This window comes from Pipistrellus hanaki (genome assembly GCF_964339955.1).
Source record: "Pipistrellus hanaki genome assembly, chromosome: 7".
Lineage (NCBI taxonomy): Eukaryota > Metazoa > Chordata > Mammalia > Chiroptera > Vespertilionidae > Pipistrellus > Pipistrellus hanaki.
In genome coordinates, this window is record NC_140509.1 from 85,093,979 (window position 1) to 85,117,755 (window position 23,777).

Sequence of the window (23,777 nt, forward strand, 5' to 3'; positions counted from 1 at the left end):
AGTCAGAAGTCCACCTCACATTTTACTAATAATTTGCTCTAAGGTGAAGTAGAGGCTGCAGGAGAGATGATAACCAAGTAGATAGTTTTTTAGCCTGGCTCAAATATGCTCCACCTCTGTTCAAGTCCAGATACTTTGTTAAAATAGAATAAAAGTCTGAGGCATATTACAACAAAGAAGTACTAGCTCTTCGCAGGTTCCAGCGTTGATTTAAATCCCCTATTGTTTTCAAAGTAAAATAAAAAATACAATTCCATGCTATTTACTAATTAAGAAAAGAAAAAGCTGTGTTGGGTGACTTAAAACTAAACCAACCAACCAGGAACTCAACAGAAACAAAGCAGGCAAGGGTCAGCCCGTAGGAAAACACCTTGTCCCTGCATGAATTTTGACTACCATTCCTTTCCCCAGCTTCTCCAGGGCAGAAAAATCAGGACGTTAAGCTACTATTGAGATAGGTAGAAACACCTTTCTAAAGCTGTTAACATTGAACCGCAGAGCCCCTTGGATTACATAATATCAGAAAAAGCATTTTTGGTTTTCTGACATCTCAACACTCCTAAAAGTGCAGTGTGGCTATTTTTTAAAGATGAAATGAATTAAAAATCAATTTCTATTTCTAGAATTTGAGTAGTGTGAGATAATTTGAAAGTCCCTGGAGTGCTTCAATAATGCCTGAGAATCATTGTTCTTAATAATAAAAATGAACTCTGAGGTGACAAGCATTTTATATACTCTAGGTAACCTGATTTTTAAAATAAAATTGTTTCTAATGAGTATGGAGCTCATGGCCCCAATCTGTAATAATCTTGACACTTTTCCCCTTAGGACTGTTATATAATTACCTCATCCCAGACACCATATTTCTAAAGTGCTGTGTGTGTATGTTTTTATTACTAGTAAGTACAATTTACAGTATCTATTTTTGTTTTTGTTTTTACTGCTTCATTACTTCTACATTCTGGAAAAGTAGTTGTAGTAAATTAGTGAGAAAATATTAGGCATATATATCAATAACTAAGAATGGAGCTGATATGTAGATTATTTTCATGCAGTAACAATGGAAGCTGCTGACAGCACTCTGCATCCACTTGTACTACTGATACTGAGCAAGGTCTGGCCACCCTGACACTGCTCACGTGGAAGAACCTGGAGATTAAAGTTGCTGATGGGTAGAGTAGGGTTGGAACTTCACTGTAAATAAATGCTGCTACCCTGTTTCCCCAAAAATAAGACAGTGTCTTATATTAATTTTTGCTCCCAAAGATGCGCTAGGTCTTATTTTCAGGGGATGTCTTATTTTTCCATGCGCTAGGTCTTATTTTCGAAGGATGTCTTATTTTCCGGGAAACACTATAGTAGGTCAGGTTCTTACAGAGAAAGTTCTTTGATAGAAAATGTAGACTCTGATAATGGTGGTAAGAAGAATTACAGCAATAAGTTTTATAGCTCTCACTGTGTTCCAGGCACTGCGCTGAACTCTCTGGTGCTTACCGACCTACTGAACCTTCATAGCAGCTCTTAGGGGCAGGTGCTGTGACTACCCCCATCCTTCAGACAGCAGAGACGTGGAATGGTGAGGTGACTCGCTCTAGGCATTCAGTTGGAAAGTGTGAAGAGAGGGTGCTAGTGCTTTTCACTTCCACGTGCCTGCCTTCCACGTGGAGTGTTGTTTGATGAGCCCCAAGGCCAGAAAGCCACGGGGAGCTGCTGCCATGGAGACTCTGAATAAACGGTAGGTGCACATACCCATGTTCATCTTCATCATCCAGGATGGCTTCACACTTGGACCAGGCTTGAATGCCGTGCAGACCTGACAGCATGGGAAGTTCTTGAAAAAAAGTTTGTTCAGTTCCCCTTACAGTCACAGAGTTATTTCCACTTATACTGTCAGTACTGTCTTAATGAAATTAATGTTTTTCAAAGAAAGGCTATTTGGAATGGGAGGTTACGGTGACCCCCGGTATCTGACTGGTTATCTCCTCCTAGATGCTGTCTTGAACCTCTTGGGTCCACGAAGATTTTTCCTTGGGATTTATTTATATACTATTTACCAACTGCCTTGTAATGTGGCATGCTTTTAATTGTTTTCCAAGCTGATGCATTCAGCGGGTGTTTACTGAGACCCTGCTGTGGTCCACTCTTTGGAGACAGGGATTTAGGGCCAAACTGGTCCTTAAAGACCAGGAGGTTCTATATGGGCAGAGAAACCAGGACGTCTTACTGAATGAGAATGGGCAGTGCAGGTCAGACATGAGCACGAGAGAGGCGCTATTTCTTCTATTTCATTAGGTACATCAAACCAGGAAACGGAATGTCTGCGTGACATGTCCTGCTGTTGGGAACCTTGGTTGCACAGGCCGTTTCTGGACTTACTTTAATCATGCCATTATGCTTCTATTAATAACACAGCACTACAGAGGCCTGATGAGATGCAAAGGCTGATTCGACGTAAATAGTAGACATTTTCCAGGAATGAATTGGTAGTGTAGATGTTTTGCAAATATGAATGGTATTTTGTGAGTAACATTGATTTTTAAAAAAAGGAAAGAAATTAGGGGAGGAACGTTTTAAAATTCAAAGATGATAACTACTTTTTAGTCTTCAGGGTCAGCTCCTCAGTTTTGATTCTGTCATGGGAGCTCCTCCAGGTGAGAGAGCAGAGTTGTCACATGGCCGAGGAGAAGGTCAGGAGTTCTGCTTTTGGCCTGCTCCTGACTTAGGCACAGTCTATTCCTTAACTCCTCCATCGAATTCCAAGTATTCACTGTCTAACTTCCAATATCCTCAAAGTAGTAGCCAAGGTTGTGTATAGGTGCATTGTCCGTTGCAACAACCCTAATATGTGCACATAGGAAATACACTGTATCAGTTACCACTGCGGAGTTTCTGCTTCCAGCTGTTCAGTGGTGAATTTATTCATGACCATTACCTCCTGGGACTTTATATTTTTGTTTTAAAACATGTCTGAAATGTAATATTTTCTCAAAGTAGCTTGCTTATTAAGGATATTTTTGGTTTACTTATAAAGTTTATCAGGGTGTGTTTTTTTGTTTGTTTTCATGTGTTGATTCAAGAAAGAGGAAGGAAGGGTGGGGAAGGGAGGGAGAGGGAGAGGGAAAAAAGACGCATAACACATTGATTCGTTGTTCCACTCACTTACGCATTCATTGGTTGCTTCTTGTATGTGCCCTGACCGGAGGTCAAACCTGCAGCATTGGGTATCGGGATGATGCTCTAACCCAGTGGTCGGCAAACTGCAGCTCGCGAGCCACCTGCAGCTCGAGAGCCGCAGTTTGCCACTCCGTTGACTAATGAGTTTGCCAACCACTGGACTAGACTAAATGTTACCGTGTAGTTGGAAGCTGTGAGGATTAGGCAACTGTGGCATATTGCGTGCAAAGAGGTAAAGGGTAGTATATGACAGGGGTGGGCAAACTCATTACTCAATAGAGCTGCAAACCGTGGCTCGCAAGCCGCAATTTGCCGACCACTGCTTTAACCAACTGAGCTGCCCGGCCAGGGCCGAGGTGTCTTTTCTCCTTTACAATCGTAGCCTTGCTGTGCTTACTTAACCACTGTCTCCTTTGCTTTGGTGATATCCTGAAGTCAGGAAATAATGATGCTAAACAAACGTTTCTCGGGCCTTGAATGGCCTCTCTCTGTGTAGCCATGCCTTAAATAGCTTTCCCAGTTCTGTATCACTTCTTCCGAGCAGAACAGAATGCTGGAGGCAACGCACCTGGCCTGGCTTCGTTCATGCTGCTCTGAAGGGTTGTCGCCTGTGTCTGCAGCTGGGATGACTGAGTGGAACTTGAGGCTGCACAGTGACTTTCTGTTTGGTAAGAGCTCAGGCCTGTGCCAGGCTCCAGAGATAGAGACAGGCTGACAGCTATGCTGGCCCGTGAGGCTCACCCTCTGAGGAAGGCAATGGGGACATGCCAGGGGGAGGGCCATTCGGGGTCAGATGGGAGAGGGCTCCCCAAAGGGGGCATGTTGTAACTCATCTGCACATTGCTCTGATTCTTGGTGACTTGGGGGGTGACTGCAGGCAGGAAGATGGGTACTTCATTTTTTTTACTTGACGGTGAGTTTTCGCTCTCAAAGTTCTGTGTGTGTGTTGGGGGCTGGGGAGGGATTCCAATTTTCTTTATGAGTCCAAAAAGCAAATGCAGTACCATAATTGTATCTGTGCTCTTGAATTAGTGTTTGGATTATAGAAGCTACATGACACACACCCACAGAGAGCGAAAGGCACCATGAAGGGCTGAGCAACACCTGCCATCAAACAGCCTTTCAGCAAAGCTCCCTGAGGGGGAGGGAAAGGCCTGCCTGAGCTGCATGCCAGGTCAGGACAGAGTGTGTAGCCACATAAGCCAGTTCAGTTTTTGTCAAGTTGGTGAAAAATATTAGGTCTTCAGAGATTTTTAGAGTTCAGAATTGAGGATAATTGGTTATGGACTTATACTCCAAATGTAGGTCGCTGCTTTTTTCCTTTTTATGGGCTTGATGTTCATTAGAGTTGTGGGTGTTATGTAAGAACCTGGAGGTTGAAATGACTGGACTTATGACTTGCTGTGTGGGATGAATTCTGTGTTGGAGCTCTAGAAGTAAATTGCTACCAAGGCCAATTCAGGTATATTCTTTACTAATGATAATACTATAGTTTCATTTATTTTTTTAAAAAGCTCAAATTATGAATTGTTCTTCATGCAACTGCAGGGCATACTGTTCTGGGTTGATGCTTGAACATCTTCAGAATCTTCCAGAGATGTCATTGTGCTCTATTTTACTGTCATGAGCACAACTTTATTTTGTTTTATTCTTTTTTTTTTTTTTTACTATATTTTATTGATTTTTCACAGAGAAGAAGAGAGAGGGATAGAGAGCTAGAAACATTCATCAGCCGCCTCCTGCACACCCCCTACTGGGGATGTACCTGCAACCAAGGTACATGCCCCTGACCGGAATCATACCCGGGACCCTTGAGTCTGCAGGCCGATGCTCTATCCACTGAGCCAAACCGGTTTCGGCGTAGCACAACTTGAAGAAACAGATGTCTGGGAATTCAGCTGGCTGGCTGGCTGCTCTGGGGTCCAGGAACATTTATCTACACCTGAATGTATCTATTCAGTTTGGGGCTCTGTCCAGGGTCCCTTGTGCCCATTGATCTTAAGAAGTGGAGGGCAAGGAACTGGGTTCAGTGCCCTATGAAGTTATGGGGATTTCCTTCCTGGTTGAATGGGAAAACTAGCTTTCCATCGCTGCACGCCTCCCGTGATGGAATTCCTCTGCTCCTCCTCCGTGTGCCGTATCCCTCCAGGCAGTCAAGGGACGAAAAGGAGCTTTGGGTCCCGGCAGACCAGAGGTTGAATGCTTGGTCTGCTATTATTAGTTTCCATTTGGTGACATAACCTTAAATCTCAGAGCCATGTTCTCACCTCTGAGATGTTGATGATCAATAGATAAGCTCTACCTCACAGGCCTACAGTAAGGGTGAAATGAGGTCCTTTCAGTAATGTGTACAGGACATGCCACTTAGCCTGGATGAATGTGGCTCCCTTTCCTCACTGACAGCTCCTTGGTGTAACTCTGGCATTTATTGAGAAGTTGAGATTTTATTACATCAAGGGTGGAGCTGTTAATTACAGCATTGCTTTGTTTTGGGTTTGTTGTGTTTTGGGTTTTTTCCCCCCACATAAGTGAGTCCAATACCATAATAAATATCATTAATCTTGAGAAGTCAAAAAAATCTTGAGAGGCATAGAGGGGCTTGATGTTCATTCATTAGAGTTGTGCGTGTTATGTAAGAACATGGAGGTTGAAATGACTGGACTTGTGACTTGCTGTGTGGGATGAAGTCTGTGTTGTGAGCTCTAGAAGTAAATTGCTACCAAGGCCAATTCAGGTATATTCTTTACTAATGATAATACTATAGTTTATGAATGAGAAGTCGGGTTCAAGAATCAAGGTCACAGAAGGTTTAGCCACCAATGGGGTCATGAGAAGCATTTGCTGGAGCAGTTTAGCAGATTGTGTTGAATCTGACAAAATTCAACCCATCTTGTCCTGGGCCATTCATTCCTCTCAGCACCCTCCTCAGAGTCCCATGGTCATTAAGGGGTAGAACCTAGAGAGACTCAAAGCCCAGTTTGGTGACGTCAGACCTGGCATGCTCTTTCTGCTCCTGGCACCTCACCCTCACTTAAATGAGCATATCTGATAAAAAAAAAAACCCTTTTAAAACGTCCAGTCTCTATCTAGATTGTTGTCTCTACCTTCTGACAGTTGTATCACCTTCACATAATTCAACTGCAGTCTTTCTTAGTGGCCTGCCTTTATTGAGTCTTTGCAAATTGAACTTAGTTTTCCTAGTTAAATTCAGATTCGTGAATGTGCATGTGAATACCTTAAACTCATTCCCTGAACAAATGAATTCTGTATTTAATCAGTTCTGTCTTACTTGGTACATGTTAACATAGTTACTTGGAGACAATTGCTGCTTTAAGAGATTCAAGTATCTAAAATGATTTAGCTAGAGTAAATATAAATTTATAACTACATCTTTCTTGTTTTCTAGCTATTATAGCAAATTGCCAAATTCTGTCTAATTTATATAGTATAAGACTTAGTAATTTCTGTGCTTAACTAGCAAATAATTAGCCTTGAAATTTTCTTTTTATAGAAGACTGGTAATGAAATTGGTCTTATCTATCATATACAACATTTAGAAAAAAATATATACTCGTTTTGTAATGCATCAAACAAAGCCCTCATCACAGGATAGCTAAAACACCTGAAAAATAAAATTCTTACATAGCTTTTGAAAATCATTGAGGCAGCTTAACTCTGTAAATTCTGTCTAATTTGTATCATAATTGAAATCCTACTAGGAGCACAGACTGGACTAGACTGGCTGGCAGATTATCCATGTTCTTTGGTGACAGTACGTTCTCATAGGGCAGTTGTAGAGAACACATGCCTGCTGTCACTCTGTCCAGTGTGTAGTATCTCTGATTCCTCATCTGAGGTTTGAAAAGAAATGTCCCAACTTAAGCTGATGTGGTTTGCTGGGTTCCAGCTTTAAAGAGATATATGAAGCCCAAATAAATAATTTCATATTTTTGCCAGCTAGGGTACGCTTTTGCTGAAAGTATCTTACTTAATAGGCAAAGGATTTCATTTTATCACTAAATCCTGCAACTAAAATCAATAAAGGACAACTCTTCCCTGAGACAAAAGCGAGAGTTGTTTTTTGTTGTTGTTGTTGTTTTTTACTTCCTATATACATAAAACTGTGTTTTATGTGAAGATTGAAGTAGACTTAGGGATTTTATCGTACAAGTTATTTCTTAGGTTTTAATTAATATAGTTCTATAGGAGACATTTTAATATGTGGTATGCCTCTTTCTTTGGAGGTGGCAAGCGGTGCTTTTGACAAGATGTCTGTTTTCAGTGTGGATCTGCCAGTAGTGGCCAGAGCCCAGCAGTACCCTCCCAGCTCATGTGCAGAGAAGCTCTTTGGTTTAAGGGTAGAGTCTCTGCTGGAGAGGGCAGCCAGGTTCAGTTCTGTTGAATAAAAATTGATGTGCAAAAAAAAAAAAAAAAAAATTGATGTGCACATGAGCCAGTAAGTAGGCTAGGTAACTCACTTTTTGTTTGTTTTAATGGTGATAAAACATGTTTAGTTGTACAAGGCATTCAGGTACATGGTGAGAAATAACGAGGTCTGTGAAATGAAATGTCCTCTGCAATATCCGGGGAAGCAGCCATTGATAACAGTTTGGTGTTCTTTGTGAACTTTTTTGGCCCACAAGAACAGGCAAAACACAGAACATGTTTACAAACGTACATCTTTTTACATAACAGAATTAAATTGTGGTATACCTGATCAGCAGTTTGTTTTTATAGAGACAAACTGCACATGAATTTTTTTTTGTCAGTACACCAATAAAAGAAAAATTGTTATTCAAATGAATGGATTAACTATCATTTATTTAATTGTTCCCCTTGTACTGGTCTGTTTAAGTTGTTTTGTCTTTATTGATTTGTTAGCATCTTCAACTAAAAAGAAACAACCTGAATTCTAGTTTGTTTTCTCAGATGCTACATTAAGGGGATGTATTCCTAGTAAGGCATTAGTATCTACAGAAACTAAAGTATTGCCTGTGGACTTCTTCCTAAAGCTGACTATGTGGCAAAGTGTTCATACCTCATGTGAACATAGATTGGCTCCCATGGTAACTTGGGCCTTACTGTCAATCTGTATACTCTGTTTCATCAAATACATTTGTCACCAGAGGCGTCTCCAGAGACCATCGGCAGGGTGGGGCTCACACAGCAGTTCCATAGATAGGGAAAGTCATCATTCTGCCACAGAAGGGACAATCCAATCTCAGAGGGAAAAGGAGCAAACAGAACATGAAGAAGATTGCAGCCTGTGTACCAAGGAATTGGAAAGTCATATGGTCGAGAAGAGAAAAACCATTTATGGAATGGCTTTGTAGAAATTGAAAATTCTCAAGTGCAGAATTTCAACTACCACTTTTTATTTTGGGTACTATGTTTAAAAATAGGAATAAAATAAATACCAGTATGGGTCACAACTTTAATGTAAGAGTTTCTTAGCATAGTGTCCATATGTGTATAGTGTCCATATGTGTATGTTTGGGGGCAGGTAGGAGTTGAGAGTATTGCTATGTATTTGCTTTTGTAAAATTTAAAATAAAAACCACAAAGTATTTTATTATGGAGTGGAGTAAAATAGACACATCTTTAAGAATTCAATAACATGCAGCCCTGTGTGTAGCACAGTCACTAGCAGTTACTCTGTTGCCTTTAACAGTTGCATGTAGAAATCACAGCATGCCCACAGGAGAGGATGTCGAAGAGCTGTGACTCAAGCCAAATACCGTATTTTCCGGCGTATAAGATGACCCCCCTAATTTTACAGTTAAAAATTCACTTAGCGGCATATCGAGATGGTTTCCGGGATATACTCGGCATATAAGACGACCCCCAATTTTCAGTTGACTTTATTTTTTTTCGTTTCAAAAGTCATCTTATATGCCGGAAAATATGGTAACCATCAGCAATTTGGTCAATATTTTTAAAAGATTTTTCTCTTGGCAACAATGTTTTTCCTTAAGATAACATTTAAAATAGACTAGAAATATTGAATGTCAAGGCTTCTAAATCTGTTTCCACACCGGGGAGAAACTCCTCGGAATACCTGGGAGAGGAGAATGAATTAGGCCGCTTTGATACATGCGGCCTGCTTGCTTTCCAGTTTCCACTGCCGTGCTGGAGGGAGGCAGTTTTGTCACGTCTTTGCCAGCACTGACGGTTTATTGTACAATGACCTTTTGTTGTGATTGTTCGTTCTGCTTGTGAGTAGACATTTAGTGTTACCTCTAGTGTTAGTGTGCTTCCCTCTGCAGTTTAGGGAAGCACCACCAGAGCAGGCCTTTTCGGTCAGGATAGGCCACATGACATAGCTCTGGCCAGTGAGCTGTGAGCAGAAATCTGTCAAAGCCATCGATCCTGAGGTCTCTGGCCTTCTCTAATGTATTGGAACAAGATGCAGCAGCCCCCTGGTAACCAGGAGGAAAAGGCTCCGAGAACCAGAGAAGCTGCTGAGCTCAGGCTTCTGAAAAACGGCAGTAGCTGCTTACCTCCGGGCTCTCTGTGATGTCACTCAAATTCCCGTTTGTATGAGCAACAGTTAGGCACATGTTGTTACTTCATTCAACAGGTATTGACTGAATGCCTGCCACGGTCCAGGCACGGTCGTAAGCAGTGCTGGCATGAGCACAGGGTGGATGGAGAGTGGTGCCCTCCTTCGGGGAAACCAAGCATGCTGGACACGGAGAAACGGGGGCCCAGGCACGTGTTTCTGCAATTGAGCCTGCTGTTCTTTGATTTTTTCCCTATTGCCTCAATGCTTAGAAAATTGTTAGTTTTCAAATATATTATACCTGTACAGTTCTGTTTTGTGTTGACGTGCTACGTTTGATATTTCTATACTTTACTCAGGCCTCTTGGAGTTGACCTGAAATGTGATGTGGATAAGGTACATCCAGTTGGCTCTTGACTCTATTGCCAACTTCTCATTGTGTCTCTGGCCACAGTAGCTATGAGACCTTGGGCAATTATGAAATCTGCCTCTCCCTCCAGCCCATCCTGTCACATCTGTTATGTGAATAGCAGAGCCCTGGTTCTCTCGAACCTTCTTGCTCTCACACTGACTTCATCACTTGCTTGTTCTTGTCAAGAATCATCTTTGTTTTTAGGCAACTCAGATGATTAAAAAAACATTTACAGAAAGCTTAGCTTTGCATGCTTTTGAGACAGGTTTGTTTTTTACAAATCAAGTAAATATTGGGTTAATCAACTTTTACTTTCTTTACATCAGGTGCAATATTTTTATTTTATTTTATTATTATTTTTTTAATATATTTTATTGATCTTTTTACAGAGAGGAAGAGAGAGGAATAGAGAGTTAGAAACATCGATGAGAGAGAATCATCGATCAGCTGCCTCTTGCACACCCCCTACTGGGGATGTGCCCACAACCCAGGTACATGCCCTTGACCGGAATCGAACCCGGGACCTTTCAGTCCGCAGACCGACGCTCTACCACTGAGCCAAACCGGTTTCGGCAGGTGCAATATTTTTAAAAGGAAGAGTCAAAGAGGTAATATACAAAAGGAATTTATTACGATGCATAAATCCTTTGAAAATATATTGAAAGACTAAGAAAAATATTTTGTATTTCCATCTCCTAGAGGTCTAACCATTATTTACAATGTGGTAGCTCCTTGCAGACTGCTTTCCTGTATACACATTCAGTTGGTTGTTTTTTCATTTTGTTGATGGTTTCTCTTCTTTTAAAAATATTTTTTTATTGATTTTTTACAGATAGGAAGGGAGAGGGATAGAGAGTTAGAAACGTTGATGAGAGAGAAACATCGGTCAGCTGCCTCCTGCATACCCCCTACTGAGTATGTGCCAGCAACCAAGGAACGTGCCCTTGACCAGAATTGAACCTGGGACCTTTGAATCCACAGGCCATCGCTCTGTCCACTGAGCCAAACAGGTTAGGGCAATGGTTTCTCTTTTTGCCACTTATTTTTCTCTTGATGCCTTTACTTTTGGAGTAAGATCCAAAAACAAAAAACATTGCCAAGACCAATGTCAAAGAGCTTTCCTTGCCTGTGTTTTCTTGTAGGAGTTTTATATTTTACATTCAAATATTTAATTTATTTTGAATTAAATTTTGCGTATGGTATAAAATGGGGGTTTGACCAGCGAGGGTCATTCCTGGCTCTGTCCCATTTGCTGAGAGATTTGGGATGAACCGATGAACAGCTCTAAGCAGCAGTTGCCTGTCTTTACAGTGGGATGGTCCTAAATACCGCAGACGCTTTGCATGAGGACTACATGAGATGATATGTGTGCAGAACCCAGCAGCAGTAACTTCAGGATGAGTGGTTACTATTATCTTCAGCCAGTTTTCTCTTGACAGTAGTCCTGAGTTAAGTGTTGGTCCCCTGTTTTACAGACAAGGAAACTGAGGCCCAGGCTGGCAGTGTAACTCACCCAGCCATCTGTCTCATTTTTCAAATGTTTATTAACAGTACTTATGATGGAATAGAATTGACTCTTGTTTTTACAGTTTAGAGGTTGGTTGCTGGATTCTTTGACCATCCAAGCTGCCTTTGCTAATTCCCTTCCAAAAGAATATTATGTGTGCATCTGTCAGCAGGATGCAGATTATGTGCATGATAATGGATCCTTCCGAGAAGTGGGAAAAAGTTGAATTTTAATAAATAGTGACATACAATTAAATGCAAATAGTTGTTAAAATTGAATTTAGGTTATAAAAATTTTCAAAATTATCTCAGGTAATTGGGGTTACTGGCTGGGAGCCGATGTTAAGTGGTACTCCAGTAACACATCAACAGCTGACTCTTGAACAGCACAGGTTCGAACTGTCGGTGTCCACTTATATGCAGATTTGTTCGGTAAATACTGCAAATTATTTTTCTCTTCCTTATGATTTTCTTAACTTTTCCCCCCCTCTAGCTTATAACAGTATATGATCTATCAATATATGAGCATAAAGAATATGTTAATCAACTTTTATGTTATCAGCAAGACTTTCAGTCAACAGCAGGCTGTTAATGGGTAAGATTTTGGACGTTAAAAGTTATATGAAGGCCCTGGCCAGTTTGTCTCAGTGGATAGAGCATTGGCCTGCAGACTGAAGGGTCCCGGGTTTGATTCCAGTCAAGGGCGCATGCTAGGGTTGCGGGCTCAATCCCCAGTGGTGGGAGTTGGGGCATGCAGGAGGCAGCCACTCTATGATTCTCTCTCATCATTGACGTTTCAAATCTCTCTTCCTCTCCCTACCTCTCTGAAATCAATTAAAATATATATATAATTTATTTATTTATTTAAGTTACATGAGGATTTTCAGTTGTGTTGGGACTGGGGACCCCTAACCCTTATGTTGTTAAAGATCAACTGTACACAGGAAATTAAACTCTTTAAATATTTTGAAGAGGGAATCCTGAGTGTTGTACGTGTTAGGGAATGAGTAGTCACAGTTTTCTGGGCTGCTGTTACTAAGCTCCCAGTTTTCCCTCTGAAGGGGAATGCTGGGCACAATGGAAGTTGCTTGCTGATGAGGGATTTGATGAGTGTGTGAGCGGACAGTGCTGACGGCCCCTGGCTGTGGGTGTGGAGCCATGAAAATCCCTCTCTCTGTAGAGACTGTGACTCAGGAAGCCTCCTGCTCCTGTCTTTCTGAGCTGCTCCAGGGCTCTGCCTGCATTCCTAGCATCAAGCTGAGCTCATTCTTGTGTAATTACTTAACCTGCGGTTCCCTCCCTCCACCCCCAGCCCTCTGGATGGGCAAGGCCAGTCCCATCCTCAGCTGTCCCTCTGGCTCCAGCGTGGTGTCTGACGGAGGATAAATGCTCAGTAAATGTAAGAAGTACCTTGGCTTCGTTTGAATTACTGCCCACTGTCATTTGCCTGTTAAATGTGTAGTCCAGCCAACCCAGTACTTTAGTAAATCATTGTGTTATTAGGAATGCTTAAATCATCCTGATAATAATTGTGCTAATGCAGAATTTCATTTCTAGCCTTTTAAAGTATGAAAGAATCATAATTGAATTTGATAAGAAACACAGCTGGGTTTTTTGCTCTCAGAGTTTGTATTTATTTTGTGTATTTCTGTGTATTGTTATCAATTTCCAAAGAATGATAACTATTCACCTCCTAACACAACCATTGATGGAACAATGTGGCTGTGTATCCAGCAATCAGAAAGTAAGGTCTCAGTAAGGCCCCTTGATTAAGAAAACCTGCAGGTAGTCAGTCCCATGTTGACCAGTTTCCCTGGAAACCAACAAGTCCTGCATAAAACATAGTGAGTGTGTGTGCCTGCACTACTTACTTTTGTCTGTTGAACATGTTCTGCATCCTAAATATGAGGTGGCCCACAAGCTAAGAAGTGAAAAGTAAACGGTAGGCAGTGGTGTGTGGCCAAGACGGAGCTGTGCTGGGCCTCTGTCATTAGGAGGCGCCAGGGGCCCGTGTGGAGTGAAGCCTGGGTGTAGGGCGGGGCGGGGCCTTCCCAGCATTGGGCAGATTGCTCTCCTCACCTTAGAGACTCAGCCCCAGCCTGCAGCTTCCCTGAGCTGGGCCTTCTCATCCATTTCACTTCAAGTGCTTGTGTTCTGACTTCTATACAAGGCATCATCCTGGTAGGGGGAGACTACATCCCCTCACTCTGTTCTTTTGTTTAATTTTTGTGGATGTATACTGTTTCTTTATAATTCTGAGTGTGTCGTTTTTGTTAAAGTGTCTCAATCTGTGTTTGAAATTAATCACTCAAAAGTAGTGTGGTATTCTGGACTACTTAAGAGTCCTAGTCTTAGTGGTGGCTCTACAGATAAATCGTGGAAAGGTGTTAGATAAAACCTTGGTGTGTGCTGTCTTCTAGCAGAAATGCTCCCTGGCTGATAAGGAAGTTAAGAAGGTTCCTTTGAATATTATAAGGACAAGTTGACAAGATTCTTTAGCTGCTTTGAACTTCAGAAGCACGAATATCGCCTAAAATCTAGTTGTGAGTTGACCTCTTATAGATGATTCATCCCTTCCATATGGTGTTATCTTCCTAATGAGCATGTCTTTAAAAAACTGAAAGGCAGCCATATGTACAGTGTTTTTAAGGGATCATGGATAACCCAGCAATAATTTTTAAAATGCTGCCTCTATTTGTATTCAGCATTCATTCAAATTACATTCTCTTTAAGTTGAGGAAAACATTTATGAATATTGAAGATACTAGTTGTTTACTGAGGTTATCCATATATTTCTATAAAATATAAACGATATTCATATTTATCAACACTATTTGAAGGGTTCTTGCTTGAAAAGATGAATATCCTTGAGTTGGGTTAACAGACAATTTTTTCTAAAAATAGTATTAGGTGTTGGAAGTGAAATGACTTGTTTGGGGCATTAGGTTACAGCCCACATGGGCTTTCAGCTGACCGGTCCTATGCTTTTAGTATAGATTTCTCTCCTTTAATAGTCCTTGATAAGTATTTATTGGTAACAATGTCTATAACATGATAGAACATCTGCATTAGAGAGGGTAACAGGCTGGCAGTTTTTGAATAATCTAAGCTGTAGGTCAAAGCTTAGCTTCTTGTCTGTCTTTTTAGTAGAACATCACCCACTTCAGCTAACACCCTGAACACTGAGGTTCTTCTGTGCCCAGAGGCACCCTGAGCCCCATTTTCCTTTAAAAGGGAAGGAAAGTTCTGGCTTAGAATGCCTGGGCACCCTGCATTCTGCCGCTGAGAAACCAGCTGGCCTGCTGCTTGGTAATTCCTCAACACTCTGGTATGTCTTGATGTTGCCAAATAGACTGGAAGGATTCGGAGAACAGGAAATAAACTTCTGGGAGATAAGACGAACTGTAGACCAGACGAGAGAGGAAATGAGAATATGAATCTAAGGAAACATTAGCAGTATGGCTTTATTTTTAAACCCAGAATCATTGGAAAGATTTCTTCCCCTAATTTAGGGGAGCGATCCACTTAGGTTTATTGGTTAGAACTCACAGCAGAGAAATATGTGTGGGGGGGCTGTTTCTATTTATAGCTGCATCTCAGCTGGTCAGGAATTGCAAAAAGATGCACTGGAGCCGGTGAACTTGCTGTTGATCTTAAAGCTACCACTGTGTTCTCCCAAGACCAAGAAATCTGTGAAGTTAGAAATGACTTTATGTCTTACCTTTTCTCTTTAGTGTTTGTGACATGTTGTGGCTATGCTGGCTGTTTTCATGAAGAAGAATTTGATTACTAATGTGAACCAAATATGCAGCCATTCCTGGATGCTAAAGCAAAAAGGCAAAAGTATAGAAACTGACTAGCCTTTATGCTCTCAAATATGACATCTTGTCATCAGATACTATTTCATAAGGATGGTCATAGTACTTGAATAGCTTTCAATAACCTTTTATAGTTCATGTGTTAACTTACCCGTGGTCAGCAATGACTGTCATGTTATTGGCCATAGTTTGTCCTGTGCAGCCATTCTGGAGGCGGTCAGTGACTGGGCTTAAAGGCGGGCCTGTGGCTTAGGAACCAAATAGCATTGCAAGGCTCAGGCCAGATCATCCCTGGGCCTGGAAGAACTTTATACAGTTGGCTTTTATTGGCCATTTGGAAACTCTAAATTTTACGACACATTCAGTGCATTTAAAGACTTTTGTTGCTGTTTTGGTTTTACAGTTTTTAAAAAATTAGATCAGTAATTTAAATAGAGAATTTAAAAAACTAGAATCAAATAAATGAATCTGGATTTGCTGCCCCCATCCACCTGTGTTGAGGTCCTCCTGTGTATGTTCACAACTCTCTAATGGCAGATAGAGCACTGGATTGTGTCCATTTACTGAACTGAACTCGACAAGGACAAAGGTGGCTTAGCACTCAACAGTTTGTAATAGGCAGGCTGGCAGTGTTGGCTGTTGTTAAAATGCCTTTGGGAGTTTGAAAGCTGTTTCAATAACCTTTTATAGTTCTAAGATACAACTGGAGCCAAATCTGGTTTGGCTCAGTGGAAGGGTCCCAGGTTCGATTCCGGTCAAGGGCATGTACCTTGGTTGCGGGCACATCCCCAGTGGGGCGGTGTGCAAGAGGCAGCTGATCGATGGTTCTTTTTCATCGATGTTTCTAACTCCCTCTCTCTTCCTCTCTGTAAAAAATCAATAAAATATATATATATATTTTAAAATACAACTGGATAAGGATAATAATTTCTAACTATGTATTACTCTTTGGAACAATATATTCAAAATTACTGTGTGTCAGGATTCTGTCTCTTTCCTCGGGCAGCACAGCTCAGTAGGGAGGGCATCTGTGCAGTGACAGTTGCCACCCATACAGTGGGTGGTGTGAGTGCTGCACATGCAGAGCTGGGACCAGAGTGTGGTAGGCGCTCAGCAGAGGGGAGGCTGAATGGGCTGCTGGGAGCTGTCGGTCTGCATCCGTGGGAGTTGCCTGTGGCGTGGGAACCATCAGCTAAGTTAGATGTGACTAGTGATGGCCATGTCTCAAAGCTCTCTTTGATTTTTGAATTTTAAAAATATGTATAATTTTATTGATTTCACAGAGGAAGGGAGAAGGAAAGAGAAATAGAAACATCAATGATGACAGAGAATCATTGATCAGCTGCCTCCTGAAAGTCTCACACTGGGGATTAAGCCTGCAAACTGGGCCTGTGCCCTGACCGGGAATTGAACTGTGACCTCCTGGTTCATAGGTTGATAGTCAACCACTGAGCCACGCTGGCTGGGCCAGAGATGTTTTGTTTTGTTTTGTTTTGTTTTGTTTTGTTTTGTTTTGTTTTGTTTTGTTTTTAAAGCAACAGCATCCTTACATTTTGAGTGGGTAAGAATTTCCTCTTGGAAAATTTGAGGATTTTATCATGCATCTTTTTTTTATGCATTTTATAACTAATGCTAATGCCATTAGTTATGGGGCCGCTTCTAGCTCTGTGGTGCCTTGCACACAAACCTCAGGACTAAAAACAGGTGTGCCCATATACAACTTGGAGAAGTGACTGGGCTTCTGTGTTGGTCTGTGTTTTGGACACAGATGGCGTGAGGAGGTCCTTGACAATCTGTCATTGCACAGTTGACCCTCAAACAACATGGGCTTGAACTGTATGGGTCCACTTGCATGTGCCTGTTTTTCAATAAATACGTGTCAGCCCTCTATGTCCCCAGGTTTTGCATCCACCACCTGCAGGCGCAGATGGCCAATTGCATGCATTGATCTGTGCCATTTTATATGGCGGCCTTGAGCATCCTTGGATTTTGGTATTTATAGCAGTCCTGGAACCAGTCCCTCATAGAAGCTGGTGGATAGCTGCAATTAAGTTTTAGGGGAATTAAAAGGTGTAGGTGGATTTTTTTTATGTGAGTGGGGTCAGTGGCCTTAGCAAGGGTCAACTGTATACATTAGAATTTGGAAACCATTTGCACAGGCGCCACACGTTCATGAGGGTAGTTCAGTGGTCAGCAAACTATGGCTTGCGAGCGGGGTAATTGGTTTATTAGGCACAAAGCCCTGGGAAGAGACGGGATCCAAAGCTTCCTTATGAACATCAGGCGTGCTCTTGCCAGTTAATGATAGTCCTACTGATAGACACACCTCAGTGTATATTCACGTATTTGTGGATGTTGTGGCTCCCAGCTGGACTTTTCCCAAGAGTGGAGCCTGGTCTTCTCCAGCTTCGTATTGGTCACAGCATCTCATAGCAGGAACCTTAAGTATGAGCTGAATGTCTGACCCGTTGACTTAATTTGACATGATTGCTAACATGGGGTGGTGAGGTGACACTCGGAGAACCTTCACACACTGATTGTGGGGAGCCGGTCTCATGGCTCCTGGGCTCCTCCATAGGCCTGTGTCCGCAGAGGTTTCACTGGACTCTACGAGGGCTGCCCCCACGCATTCTCCTGATTCCACAGACCACCTTCAAGAGGCTCTGTGGTTTAGATGGCGTGATAGCCGAGAAAGATCAAAGTCATTTCCAAATTAGCCATGTTTAGATGCTGCACTATTTGAAAATAAGAATCTAGAAAATGTATGGAGAATTTCATATTGGGAGGAAAATGACATTAAATAGGTTTCACCTTGCCTCTTACTGCACTAAAAAATAATACTCTGATTCAAATACACAATATAGTCCGTGAAAATGGTTCCCCTCATACAGTCCTGTCAGGTGAAAGATCCTTGCATCTCTGAGAGGCACGGCAGAGTCAGATGGCCTCTGGGCCCATTTCCTGGGTGGGCATTTCCATGCCTCACTGATCCCTGGCTCAGGTGTCTCCTGTTTCCTGGGAAGCTCTTTGGGTCTGGCTCCCTGTGACTGCCGTGTGCGGACTCTGGCCTGGCCCCTCCACTCATCCCCACAGCCTCCCCAGGCTTTTCTTTGACCATGCACTCTGTTTAGTTCTGGAGTTTGATCTCCTTGTAGGTGTAGTCCTGGCCCACTGGTTCATTCCCTGTGGTAACTATCTTCTTGGCTGTTTTCTAGGTTGTGCTGGTGAGGTGGAATGAGCCATACCAGAAGCTGGCCACGTGTGACGCAGATGGAGGGATATTTGTGTGGATTCAGTACGAAGGAAGATGGTCTGTGGAGCTGGTCAACGACCGAGGGGCTCAGGTGAGTGGTGGAAGCTCTTTCAGGGAAAGACTGCTGGAGAGACAACAGGGTCCTGTGTCCCAGGCAAATGGAAACTCTTTCCAGAAATGGGTGGAGTAGAAACACATAAAACTAGAACCCTGCTTTTCATGTTTGTGTGTATGTACTTCCATTGTGCTGTTCTTGTGAGAACGCTCTGAGTCAGCTGAATGTCTGACCCGTTGACTTAATTTGACATGATTGCTAACATGGGGTGGTGAAGTGACACTCGGAGAACCTTCACACACTGATTGTGGGGAGCCGGTCTCATGGCTCCTGGGCTCCTCCATAGGCCTGTGTCCGCAGAGGTTTCACTGGACTCTACGAGGGCTGCCCCCACGCATTCTCCTGATTCCACAGACCACCTTCTGATGGAGGGATATTTGTGTGGATTCAGTACGAAGGAAGATGGTCTGTGGAGCTGGTCAACGACCGAGGGGCTCAGGTGAGTGGTGGAAGCTCTTTCAGGGAAAGACTGCTGGAGAGACAACAGGGACTATATTGTGTATTTGAATCAGAGTATTATTTTTTAGTGCAGTAAGAGGCAAGGTGAAACCTATTTAATGTCATTTTCCTCCCAATATGAAATTCTCCATACATTTTCTAGATTCTTATTTTCAAATAGTGCAGCATCTATTAAATCTGTGAAATCAGATTTAATTAAATCTGTGAAATCACTTTCACATTCAGTGTGATCGCTTAAACTTCGGTCCTCGGAAGTACTCTGGCATATCACTTTTTTGCTCCCTTTCACAAGGTATTTTCCTGTGCTGTAATCTTCCCGGTTATCTCACAGGGAGCTCCACATGACTGTTTCTCACAACCCACTCACCAAACTGAGTTGTCAACACCCTTCTCTCAGATTGCAGTGAGTGTGGCCGCCGGTTGTCCTCCTCAGCTCTTCCTTCCTGGTAGAAATTTGTCTCCCCGGCGGAAAGCAACTGCTCCAGGGATGCCCTGCCGAGTTGTGCTATTTTTTTTTTTAAATTTTTATTGTTCATATTATTACAAATGTTCCTCCCCCCCACCTCCATTGCTCTCCTCCACCAGGTTCCCACCCCACCCTCTGCCCTTTCCACACCCCCCATTGTCCTCATCCATAGCTGCACAGTTTATGTTCAGTCTCTTCCCACATTCCCCTCTCCCCTTTTCCCCGAGAATCGTCAGTTCACTCCCCTTCCATACCTCTGATTCTATTATATTCAACAGTTAATATTGTTCATCAGATTTTTTTTTTTAAATTTCCTTGGTTTTTAGATTCACTTGTTGATAGTTACGTATTTGTTGTTCGTAATTTTTATCTTTATTTACTTTCTCTTCCGAAAGAACCCCCTTCAGCAATTCATATAATTCTGGTTTGGTGGTGATGAACTCCTTTAGCTTTTTTTTATTAGTGAAGCTCTTTATCTGACCTTCAATTCTGAGTGATAGCTTTGCTGGATAGATTATCTTTGGCTGTAGGTTCTTACTATTCATCACCTTGAATATTTCTTGCCATTCCCATCTGGCCTGCATGGTTTCTGTTGAGAAATCAGCTAATAATCATATAGGTGCTCCTTTATAGGTAACTACCTGCTTTGCTCTTGCTGCTTTTAATATTCTCTCTTTGTCTTTTGCTCTTGGAATTTTAATTATGATTTGTCTTGGTGTGGTCCTCTTTGGATTCCTTTTGTTTGGAGTTCTGTGCGCTTCCTGGACTTGTAAGTCTAATTCTTTCACCAGGTGGAGGAAGTTTTCTGTCACTATTTCTTTCAGTATGTTTTCGATATCTTGCTCTCTCTCATCTTCTGGAACCCCCATAATTCTGATGTTGGTTCGCTTGAAATTGTCCCAGAGGTTTCTTACATTATCTTCAATTTTCTGGATTCTCTTGCCGCCTTATTTCTGCGAGGAGTGTCTTCTGGCTCTTTATGTTCCAAATCTTTCACTTGATTCTTGCGATCTTCCATTCTGTTTTTAGGACTCTGTATAATATTTTTTATTTCAGACAATGTATTCTTTATTTCTTGTTGATCCCTTATCATTTCTTGTTGATTCCTTATTAATTCTAGTTGATCCCTTTTCATATCCTCATAGGTCTTATCGATCTTTTCTAGGAAATTCTTGAAAAACCTCTATATCCAGTCGCTTTTTGTCCTCCATTTCTTTCGTTTGTGATCTATTTCGTCTCGGCATTTTCGCAGCTTCCCTGATGGGGCGGGATTTCAGGGTGGAGCCTACAGCTTTGGCTTCCATCAGTCTCGCCCTATGCAGCTCCTGAGTCTCAGGGTCCTTCAGTACTTGTTGCAAGCGCGTCTGAGAGAAAGGTGCCCTCAATTTTCGCCTGCTACCAAACAGTCTAGGCTCTCCCCCAGTGAGCCTGGTATTGGGGTTCAGTTCAGTTGGAAGTGGGGTTGGAGGTGGCGTTCAGAGCAGTCTGGAGCCCCTGTCTCCTTCCCGCCAGAGCAATCCCGTGGCACAGCCAACCGTCCCTTCTCTGCACACAATGTGAGCACCTCTGGGACCTCCCTTCGCTGCTCCCCCAGGGTTCCGCTTTACAGCCCAGCTCCCTCTGTTTGAGCCTGGGTCACCAGGGTCTGGCCTAGAACTGGGGTTCAGAGCAGTCGGAACTGGGGCCCAGCACAGTCAGAGCTTTTATCTCCTACCTGCTAGGGAACGCCAGCCAGGCACTCAGCCGCCCCTCCTCTCTGGCTCCGTCCTCTCCACGCGCCGCGTGTCTCCGTACCTTAGACTTTTAGAGCTCCTCCGCTCTTCCTTCTGGTTTTCTCCTTGCTTCTCGTTGTAGAATTTCCAGTCAGCTGACTTTCCTGTAGTTCTGGATAATGTCCATTTTATATTTTAGTTGTATTTTATTGAAATTGTTGTGTGCGGCTGCGGCTAGGTGTTTGCCTGTGCATCCATCTTGGATTCTCCCGAGCTGTGCTATTTTTGAACCACTTCATAGATTCTTCTGGCTTAAGGAGCAGCTCTGTCCTTCCTCCCCCGTATAACAGGATATTGTAAAAATCAAGTTAAAATATTTTTATTAAAACGTTTCTTACATACCGTTATATTGTCGAGGCTGCAAAAATACTTGTTGTGGGTCGCGTGCTGCCCGTGGGCCACAAGTTTGATATGCTTGGACTATATGGTTTAGCCCTCTTTTAAGATGTTTTTCCTCTTAGCACAGTATTTCCCAAGATAAATGAGTTAAAATGCATGTAAAGAAAAGCATTATCTTTGCAAAATGAAAGGACTTTCAAATATTACTGCAGATTGGATTGGACTTCATGAAAATGTAAAACTTACACTTTGGAAGATACCACTAAGAAGATAAAAAGGCAAACCACAGAGTGGAGAAATTTTTGCCATAAACGATTCTGATAAAAGATTGTATTTAAATTTTTTACAGCATAATAGGAAGACCAACTTCTTGATATATATGATTAGGTGAATGGGAATACATATATATAAATACATGTATATGGCAAGGGATTTGAACAGACATGTTCCAAAAGATGATATACAAATAATCAATAAGCACGTGAAATCATGTCATTGGGGAAATGCAAATTAAAATACAATGTCATACCACTGCACAGCTACTAATAAAGCGAAAATAAACCGACAGCACGAAGTGTTGGTGAGGTATGGAACTGTTAGTACTCTCATATACTGCTGATGGGGGGTGTAAATGGTGTTACCACTTTGGAAAACAGTTTGATAGTTTCTTATGCAGTTAAATATACATGTAACCATATGAACAAGCAATTAATTTTACTACTAGATATTTACTAAAGGGAAATGGAACCATATGTCTACAAAAGGTCTTGCCCATTTTGGTTATCCCATCAGTGCCCATTTTCTCTGTAAAATGGCCATGATGACACTTCCCACAGGTGGACTTTATGACGTTTATTAACATCTGTGAAGCACTCAGCACCACACTGACACATACAATACTTTTCAAATAATGTCTTTTACATTATGTAATATTGATATAATACACATATTATATACTAGAGCCCCAGTGCACAAAATTTGTGCACTGGAGGGGGTTGTTCCTCAGCCCAACCTGCACCCTCTCCAATCTGGGACCCCTCAGGGGATGTCCTACTGCTGGTTTAGGCTCAATCCCTGTGGGACTGTTGGCTCCCAGCTGCTTGCCTGCCTGCCTGCCTGATTGCTCCTAGCTTCTTCTGCTTGCCAGCCTGATCACTCCCTAACCACTCCCCTGCCAGCCTTATTGAGGCCTAACTGCTCCCCTGCAGGCCCAATTGCCCCCAACTTCCCTCCCCTGCTGGCCTGGTTGCCCCTAACTGCCCACCCTGGTTGCCCCCAACTGCCCTCCCTTGCAGGCCTGGTCTTCCCCCCCCCCCCCCCCCACAACTGCCCTGCCTCCCCTGCTGGCCTGGTCACCCCTAACTGCCCTCCCTTGCTGGCCTGATTCCCCACAACTGCCCTCCTCTGCCACCCATCTTGTGGCGGCCATCTTGTAGGAGGGCATGATGGTCAGTTTGCATACTACCTCTTTATTATATAAGATTAGAGGCCCAGTGCACGAATTCAGGCATTGGTGGGTTCCAGCCGGCCTGCCCCAATCAGGCCAGTCAGGGAAAGGGGACGCAGGAGATTGGCCAGCCGGCCCCACCCCCTGGTCAAACTCGTGGTCAAGAGGACAATTTGCATACTAACTAGTCTTTTATTATATAGGATATTTATATTGTTCTCTTTAAAGCCACCTTGTTCTTAGCCAAAAGCTAAGTTAAGAGCTACATCTAGGTCTTTGATGCAAGTGCTTTCCATTCAAGGTTACACATTGACCACTTTTCTCTGTGTGTGTCTCAAAGGTGAGTGACTTCACGTGGAGCCACGATGGAACGCAAGCACTTATTTCCTATCGAGACGGGTTTGTCCTGGTCGGCTCTGTCAGCGGACAAAGACACTGGTCATCTGAGATCAACCTGGAAAGTCAGATCACATGTGGCATCTGGACTCCTGATGACCAACAGGTAATGCATCTG

At 42.6% G+C, this 23,777-nt stretch overlaps 1 protein-coding gene across 2 annotated transcripts in view; it reads left to right on the forward strand.

Annotated features, from left to right (window-relative positions):
* Positions 1 to 23,777, forward strand: part of TULP4 (TUB like protein 4) — a 114,044-nt gene that overhangs the window by 55,999 nt on the left and 34,268 nt on the right. Inside the window, exons 4-5 of one of the 2 annotated variants that reach the window (XM_084889698.1) lie at positions 18,628 to 18,756; positions 23,604 to 23,765. In XM_084889698.1, coding sequence (XP_084745824.1) covers positions 18,628 to 18,756; positions 23,604 to 23,765 — 291 coding nt within the window. Of the gene's footprint in view, positions 1 to 18,627; positions 18,757 to 19,150; positions 19,220 to 23,603; positions 23,766 to 23,777 lie in introns of those variants that run through there. The other variant, XM_084889699.1, reaches the window with a different exon arrangement.